Source organism: Seriola lalandi, unplaced genomic scaffold (genome assembly GCF_002814215.2).
Source record: "Seriola lalandi dorsalis isolate HSWRI2012SDOR001 ecotype SW California unplaced genomic scaffold, Sedor1 jcf7180002054875, whole genome shotgun sequence".
Taxonomy (NCBI): domain Eukaryota; kingdom Metazoa; phylum Chordata; class Actinopteri; order Carangiformes; family Carangidae; genus Seriola; species Seriola lalandi.
Genome location: NW_019525428.1, coordinates 1343889 through 1364490, shown reverse-complemented (window position 1 = coordinate 1364490; position 20602 = coordinate 1343889). Strand labels below are relative to the sequence as shown.

The following is a 20602-nucleotide window of genomic DNA, read 5'->3' as shown; positions in this document are numbered from 1 at the left end:
TGTTTATGGCTCATGGTTGTGTTGTATAAGAGAAAAGGGGCGCGGGTGATATATGTCCAGCCCAAATATGGCGATATATATGCAATTTATTTATCTATTTCTTAATATGTTGTATTATATGTTTGAGTTATTTTTAGTTATTATATAATTATATTATCATATTTTACGTTTCAGCTGTTTTTTATAATATATAATTATTTCATTGTATTATATGTTTGAGTTGTTTTTAATATTATATAATTATATTGTATTTTATGTTTCAGCTGTTTTTTTAATAATATATAAATATATTATTGTATTTTATGTTATGCTGACACTAAACAGCAATGCTAAGTTTTATTTGTCACATACCGAGGTACAATGTAAAGTAAGAAACTACAAAAATCTTAAAAAACATGGCAGGAAATATCGCGATAACCGATATTATTGAATATCAGCCCTAATATATAATCTTTTATTTTTTTATGGGAATTTTTGAGTGTGTTGTCCGAACCCCATCACCGCACAAAGCGCAGACGTAAAGCCGATGACTCTGTCAGGTTCTTCAGTCATAACTGTGCTTGGCAACGACGGCATTGTTCAGGCGAATATAACTACAGGTAAGGTGCAGTTAAGATTAGGGAAATCTCATTAATAAAATAAGTTAATTAAATTAAAAGCCAAATGTTAATTGCAGCTCTCCTGCATTAAATTCTGATGTGCTTGACATGCCCACCCTCCACCTCGGTCCCCACCCCCTTTGCTCTGCACCGTATGGAGGTCGTAGTGATCGCTGCCACTGACTGATGCCAGTAAATGAAGTTTGTAGAGGACTGGGCTGAGACTGTGGTTGTACTGGTGGGAGAAAACAAAAAAGAAAGAGAAACTGGGGAGCCGCTAATAGCTTTCAATGACTTAACAGCTTTGCTTTTCACAACTGGACGCTCTGCTGTTCACACACAGCCACCGAATGAACGAGGAAATAAAGAGCGACCTTTACTCTACTGCACGTCAAGTTTAGCCCGTGGCCACAAGTCTCGTGAATTTGTGCCCAACTCTTTTTCTTTTCTGTTTTTTTCCAAAGTGTAACCACTGTAATTAACTCTTTAAAGGAACCTCACTTCCTCTGACAGTGCACATAGTAATGAAGGCGCCGTAGGGTGGACATACACATGTTTATGGTAATGAAGCTTCTGCATAATGTAGCAGTGGTGTGCAGTTTGGGTTGAATTAATTATCCTCTCCTTCAGGTATCCTTCACAACTCTGTCACTCTGTCATTTAGCATGCGCGGGATTACTGTTCCGGGTGACAACACGATAAACCTACAGGCCTCTGCATGCAAACGCTGTTCACTTCTGTTTTACAGCAGCAGCAGCAGCAGCAGCAGCAGCAGCAGCAGCGCGTGAGCTCATCCATTCAAAATAAAACACTATTCAGGCTCATTACTACAAGCTGACCACAAAGCAGAGCAAGTTAACCTGTGGGGGGGGAACCTGCACATATTTCAAATGAGCAGGAAAGTACCTGGAAGTGATGGGGCAGCTGCTTCCACAGGACGTGAATGTTACCTATTCCTCACGGAAACTGTCTCGGCATTGACAAATGCCCCCTAATCAGTCTCTGCCATCAGTTCAGACAGGGACTGAAGATAGAACTGTGCTTTATTGAACTGAGGCGGAGTCTGGCTCAGCTAAAGCAGTTGAGAGTATCGATCCGTCAGTCAATACGCTGCACTATCCGTGGCCAAACCTTTGCTGACTGTTGTTTGTATCTGCTTTCCAGCTCTCTTCGGGGAGATTGCTATTTGGCCTTGGCTCTCATCTTTATATGGTCAGCTGGGGATTCATGCTCGGGCTGCACACACCGGGAAGACTCTCATTAAACCAGAAGACTGTCAGAGTAATCACAACACACAGTGTCACAGCTCACATCCGTATCAATAGTGAAGCCAATTGACCTATAGACGCATTGAAAAACCGCACACGTCGCGCCGCACAGAGAAGATCCTCACATAACTACGATGGACTTGAACTAACTGTATATGCAACAGTGTATAAGAAGCACTCTGCACATAATGTAATGCGTAAACAGCCGCTCTCACACTGTGTCCTTCAGAAAGATAAATAAATAAAATGAAGGCTGGTTGGCTGAAGCTGCACCTCACCCCTGAAGGACAGTGACTCAGAGACGAGAGTGACAGCCGGTTGATTTGATTTTCAGGATGTGGGAGACCACAGAGCTCACGCCACCTGCGTCGTCTCCGTTTCCTCTGCTGCGTCCGACGGAGACGGCGGTGCAGCGTCTGTCACCATGTTCCCAGGTCTAAGCAGATTTTAAAATTAACAAAAAAATCATCTCCCTTTGCGTCATTTGTTCCAACCCTCTGACACGACCCGTAGGAGTGTCATCCTCCACCTGTCCACCTGCACAGCTGAGCTTCATCTCACCCTCACCTCCACCAGTCCTCCCAGTATATAAACGCTGGCTCTTCCTGTTTCACCTCGGTCATGTGTCCTGGTGTTTCTCTTCCTGCTCCGTGCTGATCCTCATCTACAACCACCGGTTCCCCACGATCAGCCTGCCCCCGCTCCATCAAACCCATAACCCCGTGAGCTCGGTTCAGCCCCTCTCCTCTACCTGCAGAGCATCACCTTAGAACTGGATCAGGCATGCACCGTTCAACATTAATGGAGTGTGGTGCCGGAATATTTGGTTGTTGTTAATTAATGTGTTTGAATAATTCCATGAGGGGTTTGGGTCCTGACATGAAAAATAAAATGATTCGTTCACTCATGCTAAATCATAATCAGATCACTAATTATTAACAGGTAGCTGCAGCACTGTAGGATTCTGAATGAAGACGTCATGACAGAACATCTTCATCCTCATAATAACAAACTGTGTGTGTGTGTGTGTGTGTGTGTGTGTGTGTGTGTGTGTGTGTACAAGCAGACAAGATTTCAAAAAATTCATCTTTAGATGTTTGGTGTTGCTTCACAGTCCCAGCGCATGTCTCAGTTATCAGATGTAATCAGATGTAACGCAGACTCTTGTTATGTCCTAAGATAAGAAGCGTGACCCCGGAGCTCCTCTGCGTTTCTAGGGGAGCTCGGCCAGGTGAAGGAGAGGAGATTGAACAAAGATCACCCTGGGGCTGCCTCGCCGGGGTGATGAACTCTCTTTTCTCCTTTCGCCGACAGCACTTCTCACATATTCTGTGTGCAGTCCCAACCGGAGTTCAGCACATCAGACCCTCAGGACCCGCAGTCAGAACGCACTAAGGTCTACGCAATGGAATTTACTGGAATAGAAAATCCCCTTCTCGTTAATGCATTTGAGCAGACAGCCGGTCCAGATCTGCCTCTGCCACAGAGCTGACGCACACACAAACACGTCCAGGCAGCGGACTCAACATGGCTGTCAATACATGTCTGTTACAGAATAAAACTGTCACTGGATTTAGTACAAGACATCAGGTCCTTCAACCACCATCATCCCGAACCTGAACCAAGTGGCTTCAGTCTCACCATGGGCTCTAGTTTCAAATCAAAATGCAAGTAAAATATCCAGGGGCAACATAAACAGATGTGACCAGCAGAGTCGGTGACCTCAGGCACCGACGCGCACCAGGCGCAAGAAGTCGCAACTGGGCAGAAGGTGGAGATGCTGATTACATTAACGCCAGTCCAGCTGAGTCGTAGGTTTTTAAATGTAATTAATGAGCAGGTGGAGTCACAGCGAGCCGCAGTAATGACTAATAATAAAATAAAACCAGTGATTGTCACTATAGAGATGCTGTCAGTGGTAGAATAAACAGGAAGCTGGTTACAGGCAACTTAAAGCTCCATATGTTCTTCTTCTTCTTCTTCTTCTGTGTTTTATTTGAAGTGTTGTAAAATATCAGTCCTTATTTATCCAATGGAAAAAATGAAGAAATAAAAATGAAGCAGCACTTATATTTACAGATACAAAATAAGGTTTGGGGATTAGCTAGTTACTACTTAGAAAAATGCACAAGGTCAGTGAACATTAAATCCCAGTTTCTCATCGGAAGATTTAAATAATTCATGCCCTTATCCAGCTGTGCCAGCTGTGCGTGAAGAGGAGATATTGGACAGGTGTGAGTGGGCGTCGTTGCCATCGAGTTGTTTCTGAGCAGAAGGAAAAACAAGGGAAGAGTGTTTCTCCCTCTGCATCAGTGCAGTTTGATTTATTTTCATCAGTTATTACCTCCCACCATCGTTTCGTGCTCCAGCGTTTCACTGGTCACTGTCCGGCAGCAGCTCTGCACCGACACACCGTCAACTATAAAGTCAGGTCTCGTATTAACGGCTTGATTTACAGATAACTGCAGGTCGCAGATCAGTTCAGAGCGAGTACAGGTTTGATTAGCAGCTGCTGAATGATGACTTGATTTTATGAATTCCTGATGTGTTATATGAATGTGCTGCTATGAGTTAAAGCCTCAGTTGTAAATATAAAATAAACTTGCTGTAATAATCCCGTCACACTACAGTAAAAAAATATTCTGACATTTTGAAGTTGGACTTTTGAGTTTAAACGTAAATGTACGTTATGTAATTTCCTGCCACTAGGAGTCTCTGGATCCAAACAACGTCAACAGATGGAGTTTGGCGACTTCGTGAAGTCGTGTGGGATCATGGGAGTTTGCTCAGCTTTGTTTATGTGAAGACTTTAGATACAGAGTAAAATCTTGACTTCCCAGTCTGATGTGTAGAAAAACACAGAGCAGATGTTGTTGAAACACATTTAACAAAAACTATTTTAATTTCTGAGATAAACAGAAACAAACTGCGACAGATACCGATCACAAGTAGATAGAGTAAAACCTTTTAAGAAACCTCGGACTCTCAGATCCCAGACTTGGACTCTCATCTCTGCTGTTTCTAATCTACAGTTCACCCGAGTGTGAAGCAACCAGATCTTCACCGTACTGCTCCTGCTGCAGGTTTCGTGGATCCTAAATGGCAAAAAGGTCCAAACTCAACCCAGTAATCCCCCTTATCAAAGTCCTGCATCGGGGGGGTGGGGGTGGGGGGGGGGGGGTGTGGCTTATCTTGTAGGAGAAGACAATCAAATTAGGTAGCTGTGATTCACCGGGGCTAATAAAGACCTCGAAGTAGATTAATGAGGCTGATTTCCTGATAAGTCAAATTAGCGGCCCGGTCTTGGTGTATAAAAGCTCGGCCTGACCTCGCGGCTCCTCCTGACGTCTCTGATGCTCGTCCAACGTTATTTGAATTCCACATTTCTTTAGGTGTGTGTTTGTGTATCCAGTGGAGGGAAGCCTTTCAATTTAGGTAATAGGAGCTGATAGACATTTTAACCGAGGCGCATTTAAAGAGGTCCGTACACAAACAATAGGAAAGGACAGATAATCCATGAGCAATTAATTAGCCGCCGCAGCTCAGCCACATCCGGACACAGGAGTCACTTTTAATAATGAAAGTAAACAGGAGATGAGAGAGAACTGCATTTATTTTATCTCAGGCGTTATTCTGCTTATCGCCTCCTCTTCTTCTCCTCTCTTCTTCTTCTTTCCTTATCTTCTCTTTCCTGCTCGATCTTGTGCTCTCCCCTTTCTTTTGCATTGCTTTCCTTTTCTTTTTTTGATTTTCTTCTCCTCTCCTCTGCCGTCTTTCTTTTCTGACTTTCTGTTCCTCTTGTTTCATTTGAAGTCGTCCAGCGCTGTCATTTCACCCGGGGAGTGATGGGAGCTTGTGGTCCTCCAACCTGAACAACCACACAGGTCGTTTTTTCAAACCCTCTGGAGTGTCTCCTGAAATATCTGTTGTCGTGGTTACAATAATAAACACACGGACTGTATCGCCTCCGGCCTACCAACCTTCGTCGCCATGGTTTCTATAATAACGGTCATGGTCTTGGTTAGGTTTAGGGGAAAAAAAAGATTGTGATTATGGGTTAAATTAGTACTTCCTCGTCATCAGACGATCTTCGTTGTCATGGTAACAACATAAACCGCAGCTTTCCCATGGGAAATCGAACACCGCTCTCCCATGTCGTAATTCATCCATCCACCACACCCTCCTCCTGACGTGGACTTTTGCCCGCTACTCCCGTCATCACTACTACGACCACTAGATGTCACCTAGCAACAAAACATAACTATGGGTCACAATAATTCAAATCATTAATAAACGACCTACAGGCTCGTTTATTTTTTTTATTTATTTATTTTTTTTACAGGAGGACAATCAAGTCAAGGTTAGAGAAAATCAGGGTTATATCAGTTAACTATGTGGTTAGTGTTGGGCGACAAAGTCTAAAATCCTATAATATAATAAAAAATAATAACACGTCCACCACCCGGACTTCTAGAGCCGTACTTCCTGCTCCCTGCATTGGCGTCAGGAAGAATCCTTGCTGCTCTCTCAGACGCCGCTTTGTGACACTTTTCCTGTTGCTGTTTTTTTTCCCATGGATGCAGCTGTAAGCTCCCGTTCCTAATTTCACCTTTAATAAAAGAACGGCAGACCTACTGGAAATCGCTGAACAGATCTGAGATATGAACAATCAGACGACATGCGTCACCCATGTTTTCAAAACCTTATTACTGTCCTGTTTTGGTTTTACTCTCTGTAGAGGCGTCTCCTCCGGTGCAGCTGTCACTGAGTTGATAAAATGCTGATAGTGTCCCTGCGGTTGTTACCGTGTGTGCGGCAGTCGGCTTTATCAGCACTTTTTCTGCCCCAGATTTTCATCTCAGATTTCAGGCTGTGTGACAGTGTCAGGTTGGCCTACAGGCGGGCTGACAGGAAGCTCTTCAGACACAAGGTTAATCCGTTCAAAATGTTCCATGTTCCAGTTCGTTTGGAGGAGGAGAGCGACCCGGTGTCTGTTCCCCCTCAGCACATGATAGAAGCGGTGCACAGAGACGTCTCTGGTAGTCGGGATGATCCGAGCCAAGAGGAAGTTGGTTGTACGCCAGCGGAGGTCCTGTGTTGGACATTGTTTAATGGCCTTCTCTTCTTCCTCAGTGGGGAAGCTGGTAAACAGCACACAGACATCAAAAGTTACCCGTCCCTCTGAGGAGAGCACTTTCAAGTCCCTGATGTTCTGAACAAACTCCCTGCTACTCAACAGTTTCCCATACACCCTCATCACGTCCTCTATCATCTGTTCTTCCTTCCTTCCTTCCTTCCTTCCTTCCCTCTCCACATCAGTGACAGAAAGCAGCTGGGAGACATCATTGACAATGATTTGCAACCACATATTCATTTTTTATCCTAAATATATTAGGCCAGGCATCTGGAGGTTCAGCAGCGTAATGGCCATTGTATATTTTATGAGCAGCAGGAAGCAAAGCTCTTGGAGTTAATCATGTGAATGTGGTGGTGGTGGTGGTGGGGGGGGGTTCAGGTGCAGACAAGGGCACTACTTAAATCATCACATAAGCCTCCCCCAAAAAGGTCAGACGCTTCAAAACGAAGCTGAATGCCCTAGAGTGGGTAGAGTGGTTGTAATCATTTGGAGCGCCTGCCATTGTCTACGGGCCAAACACATTTGTGGAGGTGACATTGGACGTCGACACTGCACTTCCACAGCAGCTGCGTGCTGCTATGAGCCAGAGACTTCAGACCCTTTCACTTTTTACACACATTGTGATGTAGATTTCATTTTAATCCTTGTATCTTCACTTTGTGGAACAAATTTACCGGAAAAAATCCTTGAAATCCCATAAAGAAATGTAATATATGACATATGTCCCTTTATAGAACGATGTTGCCAGATATGTCACATATATGGGGATATATTCTCATCACATATATACATCCTCTGGATATATGAAGATATATGAAATACATATAGTACATATATCACATATATACATATAGAAGTTATGTATTCTTATCGATATCTTTATTAATTATTAATTATTTATCAATTTCTCATTCTCATTGACAGGCTTTGGGAGGGATAAATATCGATGTAACATAAGTCTAAAATATAAGCATACAAAAAGCTAGACATGTTAATAAATATTTAATTTTCCAATTTCCCATAGGTTACATATGTAATTTAATACAAGTAATGATAATAATAATTCTCTAAAAGTACATATATTTCACATATCAAAATTCAATATGTGCATATGTATTTTCCATTTACGTGTGGGATTTATCATCTTTAGCTTAATTCCAAAAAATAAAGATAACATATATGAGTAATGTTTGTAATTAAATCACATTCAGCATTGGAAGTGTCATTTGTCTTTTTTGTGACTAAGTTATAATTTATATTAAAAATCCTCTATAATAAAGACTTTGGAGGCATTTATCATGTTTATCTTGGAAAATCTGAAATGGAACAATATCTTTGTTGATGTTAATTATTTTTGAACTGATATATAGTCAATTTATTTTCTTATCTTAACATAGTCAAAGCCAGGTAAATCAAATACAGGTGATAAACAACAACAGAAACAACGATCCAAACTTTGATGGTTTTTAGTCGCTGGTTGTGAAAAACGTGTCAGAAATGATGAAACACAGCAGGCCTGAAAAATACATCTCTTTCCCTGTCCTTGTGTGTGTGTGTGTGTGTGTGTGTGTGTGTGTGTGTGTGTGTGTCTGTGTGTGTGTGTGTCTCTGGATCAAATTGACCTGAACACCGTATGAGGGACATATATATGTGAGGGGGCAATGAAGCATATGCACTCAATGAATGTTTTTTCTTTTCCATGTTTTACTCAGAAAATAAACCAAGGCCGTGGAGTTTCATACAAAGACTGATGAGTTGTGTCTCAACAGCCAGAGTCAAAGACACGACCTACCGAACATGTACGATGTGAAAGCAGACGGGTATTCATAATCGATCCACTTATAACTTCATGAAATGAAGTGTCTGACAGACTGATGCTAATCTAAACAACTTCATAACGAACTAATAAACCAGAGGCTTTTTATCTTCTGAAGATGAGCTGCTGTTTCAGAATAGGTGGGAACATAACAGCATGTTTCAGGTCTGTCTGCTGAAAGCCTCTTAGAAATTCCAAACATGTAGCAGGAGGGAGTGCAGATATAATGGAGCTGTATTTTAAAACGTGAACAGTGAACTGCTCTCCTGTCAGAGCAGCTGCTACGTAAACTGGATATCTCATCAGCGCTGGGCGGCAGACGGCTGGAGAACCATTGTTGATGAAAAATTTAAATGCTAACTGAAGCCATCCATCTGAAAACGGGCCAACACCACGCTCACTATTTCAACAGTTTAAACAGGGACAATGATTTGGACACAAATGGACAATGTTAGAGTTTGCCCAGAACCATTTCCTGCACAGGGACGACGCCGGTCCAACCCGAGCAGCGTGTACAACACAGGCTGCTGCCGCCGCTGCTGCCGCCGCTGCTGCCGCCGCTGCTGATCACACCGTTAGCAACACGACACAAGGTCAGTCAAGTCTTTAGAAGCAGTATCATAAAAACTGTTTACTGTCTTATGCAAAATAATCAGACTACTGGACTAATCAGGGATCTGTCATTCAGATAACTCTGAACCACTAAACCGAGCTTCTGTAGTTTCTGTGGTTGCCATGGTTACACATCAAACTGCAATGGCATGAACTCTTGACATGTTTACTATGGAAACAACAGAGGCCACCACTCGCCGTGTGGAAACACTTTCAGCCTTTCTTCAAATCTTAACACACTATTGCTTTTTATTTGCACAAACTTATAAAACACAGAACGATTCAACACTAACTGGTTCAGACGTTCAGACTCACCAAGGTTTCCCTGTTTTCGTGTCCAGCTTTCTGTTTTCACACGTCACTTCAAGTTCTCAGATATTTTCGGCTGATTTTGTTTCAGATTATCATTATTCTTGGTGGGGGGGGGGGACGACATTCATTACATGTTGTGTATCGTATACTTCCGTGTCGCCTTCAAAATAAAGGTCAGGCTCCAAGTAGCAACACAAGTAAACACAGAAAAAGTAGCTTAAAATAAGATATGAAGTTATATAATATTAAGTTTTGTCACATTATATCAGACACATCATATGTGATACATTGAATTTCAATAATAATTTTTAAGTTCCCAGATTGTTCCCACCTTATTCTGTAAACCACAAATGCGTATTGATACGTATTTTACAGGTATGGGGTGAATTTAGTTTAATTATTGGTTGGTTATTGGTTAACTTACTATTTGGGCTGCGATCTAACGTGTTACTACAACAGCTGGGGTTAGCAGTAGGTATTAATGTGTACAAATTTTTCCGTGACATCGGGCGTGCTGGAGAACATCAGGAAAACGAGGTTCGTGCGGTTCTTACCTGGACCTCCACTCCGTAGCCCATATAGACCGTGATGATGTAGCTGCAGTCCACAGTGGAGTGGAAGGCGGAGCTGGACTGTGGCGGAGCCTCGATGTATCCCTCAGGTCCGGTCAGGTTCAGCTGGCAGGGAACTGCAGGGACAAACAGAGAAGCATGGGAATGATTCTGACACACACACACACATACACACACATACTCTACACACACACACACACACACTAGCGGGACTCCATTCATAGTCCATATTCATTAACGGTTCCACATTAATAATTTACAATAAAATGCAAGCCTGCACAAGCCGAAGTGGCACTGCTGGAGCTGTTTACGGCTGCAGCTTTTTTCTCTCATGATTTTATTCGTGGCAACAATGAAATCTTCTTCAACCAGCACCAAGACCAGGTGACACCGAAAACCACCAAAAGCTGCTCTTCCCCAAAGCTTAACTGTCTAATATTGGTCGCTCCAATGATCATTATGTTTTCTGCTGGAGCATTGCAGCCGCAGAGTGACGACCAGCCCACCATCCACTCGCACTACGCAGGACCTCAAATAAACGCAGACCGTAAAGAAGAGCAGCCCACATTACGTTATTAATCCTAAACACCTGCAAAGCTTGAGCTCAACCTGATGTTTGTAAGAGGAGGTTTTTATATTTTCAGAGAGCGACTGAAGGGCGAACCTCAGGATGCAGCAGTGGAGACAGACACATGGAGAGAGAGAGAGAGAGAGAGAGATGAAGATGCAACTGATTTAAGATTTAAAGAAAAAGATGAAGGAGGCAAAGAGACAGAAAGTGGCTCAGCACCAGCCCAGGAGTCAGGCAGTAATGAGACACATAGGGTTTAAACTCTGAGAGGCAGAAGATGTGTTGAGGTTGAACCACACTCGAAACACAAGATTAGAAGCTGCTGTAAAATGATGCACAGAAGCTGCGACTATGTCAAACTGTTTTAAACTTATCTAAACAAATTAATTCCACATCTGTCTGGTCCGTTATTAACTTATAATCTAAACGCTGATCTACAATAAAGACTGTTTGACAGAGACTGGTAGGTCCGTGAGGTAGAGCAGCTGAGGTAAGGAAGGGTAAACCCCCATAGGTACACACCCAGAGGCTCAGAGACAGGTGGGTGTGGCTGATGCTGTGACATCACAAAGTTCCAGAAGACCTGACAGCTGGTTTTAAGGCTCAGTGTCTGAATACAGGCTGTGTGCATTTCTCTGTGGACTGAGGCTTTGATACTTTCACAGTATTAATATAGAAGCTAGACCTGATCTATAATCACACTACACATGGACAGAGACCTTTAAATTATATGAGACCTTTAAATTATCCAGATGACTGGTGAGCAAACCAGTATACAAAGTATTTCACATACAGAGCAAGTACAGACATAATCACATACAGACACTGAGTTTGTTTGAGGGTTTCCTGCCTCTTTAAGCAGCAGCTCAGGCCTGTGACAGCTGAGGACAGAATATTTCCCGGTGGCTTTTGGGGTTTTCTGTTCCTTCACCTTCACCCCTCTCTCTCTCTCTCTCTCTCTCTCTCTCTCTCTCTCTCTCTCCCTCTCTCTGAGCTGAAAAGTAAACTTTTGCTGAAGTGCTTCCTTATAAAGAAGAACATTCTCTCCGTGTCCCCTCTGCACTTCACCTCAGGGAGTGTCCGTCCACTCCAGCATTATTACTGCAGCCGCGGCGTTGTCATTCATCCTGCGCTGTGCATGAGCGTCCGTGTCACAGTTCAATCCGGAGGAGTGTGAATAACAAAAGTTTATCGGAGTTAAGCAGTCGGTGATTAGACTCCATCCATGTGAAGCGTCTTCATTAAAGCCAGGGTAAGTAACATCTTAACATCCCGAAAAGTCCGCCCTCCTGTGACAGTCGTGATGATTGGATGGCCTACCTGTCCCTCAACCTACCGCCAGCTTGGCAATTTGGCTAACTCATGCTAGCATCTCCAGTATTACCTACTCCAGCTTTAAAGTTCATGTGAAGGTAGGAGATAGGAGAGGATCCCCACGACTCTAGATCATAGACTGTAAATAAAGATGAACGTAGCCTCTGTGACGTCACCCTCAGGTTTCTGAAGAGTGGTTTTTGAAGCTCAGAGTGAGCTGCTCAACCGTCGCCATCTTGGCAGGGTCTGACGCCGCCCCTAACTCCCAGCTAATCCAAAAAATGAGCAAACAGGTGAAGAGTGTGGGGCTGAGATTTCTCACCCACCTGTCACTCAAATTGGCCACGCCCTCTATTCTCCATAACTTTAGTCCTTAATAAAATGTAAACAGGTGAGTTATATAAACAGGTGTCATGAAGGAAGAAATTAGCTCTAAAGACCAAAACTGTTTTTGTACCAGGCTGTAAACATGTTTACTTCTGCTGTAGAGTTGGACATTTTAACATGGGAGTCTATGGGGACTGACTCACTGTTGGAGCCAGACTCTAGTGGTCATCAGATGAACTGCAGCTTCTGGTTCTTTAGTGTTTGGCTTCATCTTTTAAGCCTCGGCGGTCGATGCTTGTTCAAGATGCTGCTGGTGGTGGAGCAGAGGCAGCGGGTGGTTGATGAAAAGTGTCCCTGGGCATCATGGAGGTTATGGTAGTGATGAGGAGGAGATTTGTCACGCAACAGTACGAGACAGGACAGGATCCCCCAAAGTAAATAAAAGTATTTTTACCATAGCGAGGGTGATTCAACTCTGAGACGAGATTCACAAGAAAATCTAAGAAAAAAATCATAGTGAGGGAAACGAGAGAGGGAAGACATGGATTGAAGTAATGAAGGTAAATGAATAACCACCAGCAGCAGGAGCTATATGCATGGGTTACTACATAAGAGCAGAGAGTATGTGGAAACTCCCTGCTGTGCAAGACCTAACCTGAAGGAGTGGCCTCAGCACTGATGGGGTTACACGGTCGTGGTTAAAAGAAGAAATGATGACCCCCCTGTATCAGAGTCCATGGTTCTGTCCATCCTGAACCCCTCCCTCTACATACAACATCACCTGACTTCCTCCTCTGCTCCCGTCATAATTACTACCGCTGCCAGAGGTCACCCAACAACAAAAGCTAACTAAAGGTCGTAAGCTGCTTGCACAGATAACATCTGGGGCTGTTTTTTACGGGGGGGGGGGGGGGGGGGGCAGCAGTCTCATGGGGAAACTGTGTGGAAAACAGAAGGACCAAAACATCTTAAGGCATCTGTTCTGGTTATTAATAAGAGCAAACATCGCAAAATCAGCATCATGTACACGCCCACAGCAGATTATAGAGACGAGATGTAAAGATGGAGGAAATGCTGAGTTTGCAACAGCAAACAACAAACTGGTAACACACCAGCAAGTAAAGGGCACACTCCACTGACTGGAGATCAGTATAGTGGTCATGGTTACATAGTGTACATACAGTCAGTGCTGTGATGAATCTGTGTGATTAATAATTAATATAATATTAATAATAGATTTTTGCGAAAAAATTAATATCATGTAGAGTGTATATCAGTGCTGAAATAATTAATTTCACATTTTAACAAACAAAAGTAGTCCCACCATTTACATTAAAGGTCCCATATAGTATAAAGGTCTGTGTCCATGTGTAGTGTGATTATAGATCAGGTCTAGACTCTATATTAATACTGTGAAAGTATCAAAGCCTCAGTCCACAGAGAAATGCACACAGCCTGTATTCAGAAACTGAGCCTTAAAACCAGCCGTCAGGACTTCTGGAACTTTGTGATGTCACAACAAAGGAGTCACCAAGCCCCGCCCACCTGGACCCACCATCCAAACCTTGCAGGATTTGGTTTCTCTGAGTGTTTTTACCTGAAATCTGCTATATTTTTATTGGATGTCTCAGAAAACAGTCAGCCAATCAGAAGAGAGGCTCAGAGCCTCCTCTCTTCTGATTGGCTGAGAGAGGCTCAGAGCCTCCTCTCTTCTGATTGGATCACCGACCTGTTGTTACTAGAGCTCCAGAGAGAAGCCTGAGAGAGGAGATGTAAAACTACACTGAGATGGTTTAAATATATCTTCTTATAGATCAACACTTAATAAATAAATAAAACACAGGAAAAAAGGAAAATATAGGACCTTTAATTTGGAACATGTTCATATAGATTATAATATTGTTAAGGGGCATTATTTATGTTTTGATTCATCTACATTCATAAACTAATAAAAATGACTTAATGACGACGTTCTTCATAGTAGAACGAGTCCCTCCAGTGAAATGAAACTTTATTTTGCATATTTCATACTGATGATAACAGTTTTCACTGACTCCAGTCACAGCACAACAGGCTCACTTCTCAACACACACACACACAAACACACACACACACACACACACACACACACACACACACACACACACACGAACCAGCCCGTCTGATACTAACAGTCATGCCCCAGTCAAAGCCACTGCTGCGACATGATTGGCTGGTTGGATAATTGCATGAATAAGCAGGTGTACAGGTGTTCCTAATAAAGTGCTCAGTGAATATATGATATAAGAAGCGTAATGAGACTGTGTTCTCACCTGGACTCTGCATGGTGGTGATGATGGTGGTGGTGGTGATGGTGGTGGTGGTGGTCTCCTCTTCGTCACCTCCTGGCCTCACGCTCCGCCTCAGTCCAGGCTGATCCGGCCTCGCTGCGTCTCTCTCCCTCACAGCAGCAGCAGAGGGGATGATGGGAGCATGTTCTGGGTCTTTTGAAACCGCCCTGGTGGCTGGGACGGGGGTGATGGAGTGAGAAGTGGCCGCTGGGGGGTGCGTGATGAGGGTTACATGCGTGTTAGAGCCGCCAGCGTTCTCATCCGAAGCCCTTTTATCAGCGCGGTCCAGAGAGTGGGAGAAGGAGGGGGGAGGGCTGGATCCTCCGCTGTCTTCAAAGTAGTTGGGCTGACCATGGGGGCCGAGCGAGGCCTGGCGTTGGGGGGGGGTTCTGTAGATAGGGTGGTGGTTCGGGACGTTGAGAGGCGGGGCCGTGGTGACCACGGGCAGCCTCCGCACTGTGTCCTGGGTGGTGGAGAACAAGCTGGCCCCGTTCTCCGGAGGGCCCCCCGGGGTGATGGATAGAGCATCCCCAGAGGCGGAGGCTGCGGAGGATGAGAGAGAATAATAGATGTGGTTGGAAAAATGTTGATTCACACCAAAGACTGGATGATCACTGGGCCCTGCAGGTGCAGAGATGTCTGGCTTCACTTTCCCCGCCTGTTTCTCTGCTCCGGCTCCAAGCCTCTCCATCCACAGACATTTAACACTCTGCCAAATTTAAATTGGTTAATGATGGAGAAGAGGAGCTAGAACAAGGAAAGCAGTCTGTGTCACAAAGGCCAAAGGGATGGAAAACATCAAGCACCACAATAGTTTTATTCTACAATGCACTTTATATGGTGATCAATGTTTGTATTTTTCTTTTACATTTAGGGGCCATAAAATATTCTTTTATTAAAAAAAAAATACATTATATTTTTTATCACAAATATCTTACATTTTAAGGTCAAATGAGATATTTCAATTTCAATTCTTTCTGCTGTAAAATAACCACCCCCCCTCAAACAGGAAACATGTGCAGTGCAGAGTTATAGTGTATTAACATCCTCATATAAAATCAACAAATCAATCAATTGCCCCTCACAGCCCATGTCTGGAGCAGTCAGGACCAGGTTAAGGTGTGAGGAGACCCTGCCCACATACTAACCGACAGACTGCCACAGGGGGGGGGGGCACAACACAAACCAAACCAGGTTAAATTACCACAACATTTCCCTGAAGGCTGAGCTTCATCTTTCCACACAAAAAGCAGCGCGTGCACGAGTGGTATATGTGCTGCGGGAAAACAAAGGACGATCCCAAAATAAATGGATGTCGGCAGTCAGAAGGGGGAGGACAGGTGGGGGGCCCAGGTGAACAGCATCAGCTAACGACTCGCCCATGGCAACCAACTGCCCAATGACTATGGGAGGGGCTTTAAACAAAGAAGTGCTGTGATGAGTCAGGTGTGTGCAGGTGTGAAAGTGAGCAGGGTTCATTCTTCACACCATGAAGAGACATTATCTCACCTGGATGAGACAGTATGAGCTTTAAACTCGTGGTCCAAGATAATGTCACGGGCCGATTTCCTTCAGGCTTCTGACCTCCTGTCTAACTTACTGAGGTCTATTCTGTTTCACCCCTGTGTGCATGAATGTATGTGCACATCATGTCGCCTTTAAGTACCTGTCAGGCTCAGAGCCCACAGCAGACGACACTGCGGGAAACGATGACACATGATGGCTTCAGTATATTTTGCCTTGAGCTCCTGAAGCCAAACAGTTCTCCTGAAAACAACCTGCCTCCTCTGTCTTTGTGCATCACATAGTTTGTGGTGATTTGATTAAACACAGAATCGTGAAGGGACATACAACAGTGAGTATAATAACTGACTTGGGGCCACCTACAACACAGGGGCTCAGAATTATGTAATAATGCAGAAGAGACCTTAAGGTCCTCATCATGTACATTGTACTTTAGTCTGTGTGTGACCACAGGAATTTAAAATGAGCGAAATAAGCACTTTAGGGCCTTAATGTTCCAATATTGGATCTTAATTGAAAGCCAACACTGAAGTGCAGTTCCTCTAATGGCCACTAGAGTCTGGCTCCATCAGTGAGTCAGTCCCCATAGACTCCCATGTTAAAATGTCCAACTTTACAGCAGAAATAAACATGTTTACAGCCTGGTACATGAAACAGTTTTGGTCTCTAGAGCTAATTTCCTCCTTCATGACACCTGTTTATATAACTCACCTGTTTACATTTTATTAAGGACTAAAGTTATGATTATAATTGAGGGCGTGGCATCTTTGAGTGACAGGTGAGTGAGCGTATGCTTCCCACAAAGTGACATGCACCGAAGTCTCTGTTCCACCTCTTCGCCCATTTCTGGATTAGCCGGGAGTTAGAGGTGGAGTCACTGACTGCCAAGATGGTGACCGTGGAGCAGCTCACTCTGAGGTTCAGGAATCTGTGTGTGACGTCATAACATCCATCTTTATTTACAGTTTATGCTAAAAACTGATGTGGTGGAATTGCACATTGCACTACACGGTACAAAAATCCATCATGTTCCTGGTTCATGTTAAATTCAATAGTTGTGAAAAACTGGAGGGAATCACTTTTCTATTGGAGTTCTGCTGTAATTACTAGACTTTGTTGCTGTTAATTTAGTGTTTATTTCAACTATGAGCCATTTAAACTCCGAGTCCATGGACATTATCGGTAAATATGCAGTATGTGCTGAAAAGAGGAAACCTTCGAATTTCAAATATTAAATAAAGCAGTTCTCACACACTGTGTCACGGACTTATCAGTCTTGAAGTTGAAGGTTTATTTCTCTGAGCTGCAGCGGCTTTGACAGCAGAAAGTATAACTTCATAGCCACAGAATAAATCTGAAATTCAGTCACCCTCTTTATCTCTCCCTGTTCGCTGCTCTGCTTCACTGTACTTCAGGCTGAAGGGAGCCGTCTCATGCCTCTGGACGGAGACGGGACGTTCGCTCACACTCCATAAAGCAAAGTCTTCCCATCATTCAATGCTGGATTTTATCCATATTTTTCCTTTCAACGGGGGGAGCGGCTCATCAGTGCTGTTACGCCACTGTGTGTCAAGTGGCGTGCTGAAAACCTCTTGTAAAACGCCAAACGGTACAATCCAAACAATTTTGCTAAATTGCTCACATCAGTGGCTTCTTCCCTCCCTATCCTCCTCCTCGTAATAAGACTTAATATTCATTCCTGAGGAGATTTGATGAGCCGCTATAATTCTCCCAGCGTAATGATCAGCGCTCCCCTCCCAAGTGTACCTGTGAGATCTAATCTGAGACCCTTCAGGAGGCTATCATCCGCTGAGGGAAGTCTTATGTTTCTTTAACAATGCTTCATTTCCACCATAATAGCTCCCACTCTCTGCCGGCTAATAGCTATCTGCTTCAAACAATCAGGGTTTATTGTAGTTGTGCCACTTCCTGCCCAGCACCTCGCCTCTCAGACACACACAGCAATTTGCGCAGGATCAGGAATGTTGGCAGGAAAAAATGTGCAAGACAAAGAGTGAGCGGAGCAGAATCTCAGAATGACAGACTGGAGAGCTTTGTCTTCACGCTGCGACTAAAAGGTGTGACAGGCAACGTAGCTACTCACTCTGAGAAGAGTGCGAACAGAACAGTTCCTTTCGGGTTAAAGTAAATCTGATGTGTGCACGAAACATGACGCTGTCGGGGGAAACAGCATCAAAAGGTCAAACATGCAGGTCCGGTTTCGATGCTGACTGAACATAACAACTAAGGGCATTCCTCAGATGAAACACTATGCTATATGTTAGTTTTTGCATTTACACACATTTCTAAACGACTCTGTTCTGAAAGCAACACTGGGTGTCTGTGTATACATTTACGCTCAGTGCATCTACATGGTCATAAAAGCTGGGAAAATGCCATATTTACCAGAGCTGAAATGATTTACGTTTTGTTGCTAGGCGACATCTAGAGGTCGTAGCCATTACGACAGGAGCGAAAGGGAAAAGTGTCGGCGACGTAGCACAAAGAGAGACAGAGTCCACGTCAGGAGGAGGTGGTGGTGGATGTTATGAATGTGACACAGGAGAGCGGTGTTCGATTCCCATGTGAAACCAGCTGTTTATGTTGTTTCTATCATCCATGACGTTGTTATTGTTGTAACCATGACAACAAAGATCGTCTAATAAGTATTTATTTGTAACCCAAATCACAATCTTTTCCTAAACCTAATCCAGTAGTTTTACCTAACCAAACTATGACTGTTTAACCCTGCGTTTATTATTGTAACCGTGACAACCAAGGGCAGCCTGGCGCCGCAGGGAGAGACACTCCTGTGATTCAGACCCAATGACCTCTTTGGTAATTAAGGTTGGAAGAGAATTACTTCATCAGACAAAATCTTATGAATATTAAATTAATCATTTTAATAATTATTGTAAATCAGAGAAGTGAAATGATTCTAAAAACACTCTTTGGTTCCAGATCCTCAAATGAGAGTTGTTGCTTTTTTTCTTTCGTTTTTTGGACTGTGGCTCGGATAAAAACAAGACATCTGCGGCTCCGAGAGGTTGTGAAAGACATTTTCTCTTCTTGTTTTTTTACACTTAAATAACTAAAGATTAATCAAAAAAAAAAAAAAACTAGCAGATTAAACAATAATGGAAATAATTGGCAGTTGCCTCCTTAATATTTACATACATAAAGTTACAAAATGACTGTACACAAAGATTTCTTTTACTTGATGAAATATCTTTTACTTTGAAAACTTTCGAAAATGTTCTTTCCTGTTTTTAAAGAGAATATTAAATAGGTGGTAAAAAGTGTCACCAATACTTTGTGTCATTATGAGCGACTTCACAGAGCAAAGCCGATGTGTTTGAACTCTGCACATTGGAGCATTAAGAAGTCGTCCTTGTCTCCGTCTTGTGTTTTCAGTTTGTCTCCATTAATATGCACACTGATGCATCAAGGTGTCCCAGTATCTAATCAGATCATCTTACACCTGTAATATTCAACGCTCTGGCGCATATTGTTCTTGAGTTAATGTTCATAAGGATGTGCCTGCACACGCAAACACGCACGCACGATGTCGTTGTAATGTTTCCACATACCACAGTGAAAAGACAAAAAGCTAACGCAGGACACATCGATGTAGAACCACAGGTGAGGGTGTATAGACGGATGTGAGTTCTGTTCTTTTATTGACCAACATCTGTTGCATTGTTTTGTAAATTGTTTCTTGCATTTTCAGGTGAAGCTCATCTTTTGAAAAACCACCTAACTTGAGGAGTCGCTCCTCAAGCACAGCTGAGCAGAAATTTAATAAGCTATAATAATGGAAAACACAAAAGTGGCCAAGCCAGGGCCGGTGTTTGTGGAAACAAATTAAATCATACAATGAAAACAAATCCACTTCTAAGCTTTAGCTGGTTAGCATGCTAACTTCAGTAGAAGAAAAGAAGCAATAGAAATAGAAGGAAAAACAAGAGTTAACATTGATGTTGCTTTCCACCTCTGGACGCAGATGTTGGTGAGTGAAGGGATAAAGTGTGATGCTGAACTTCCAGACTGGTCAGTAAACAGCCGTTAATGCTAATGTTAGCTATGTAGCAATAGCAAAACAACAAGTAGTCTCTTTAACTGCGTGTGTGGCCTAAACCTCAGAGTCTGGGTGCGAACACACCAGCCTCTGGTGTCACGCTGCTTTGCTTTCTGCTCCTGCTCTCCACCCCCCCCCACCC

The 20602-nt window shown here is 43.3% G+C and overlaps 1 protein-coding gene across 1 annotated transcript in view; it reads right to left on the bottom strand.

Annotated features, from left to right (window-relative positions):
* Window positions 1–20602, bottom strand: part of sez6b (seizure related 6 homolog b) — a 141585-nt gene that overhangs the window by 64712 nt on the left and 56271 nt on the right. Inside the window, exons 2-3 of the mRNA XM_023428484.2 lie at window positions 14841–15401; window positions 10299–10432 (exon numbers count right to left, since the gene is read on the bottom strand). Of these exons, the coding sequence (XP_023284252.1) occupies window positions 10299–10432; window positions 14841–15401 (695 nt within the window). The remainder of the gene's footprint in view (window positions 1–10298; window positions 10433–14840; window positions 15402–20602) is intronic.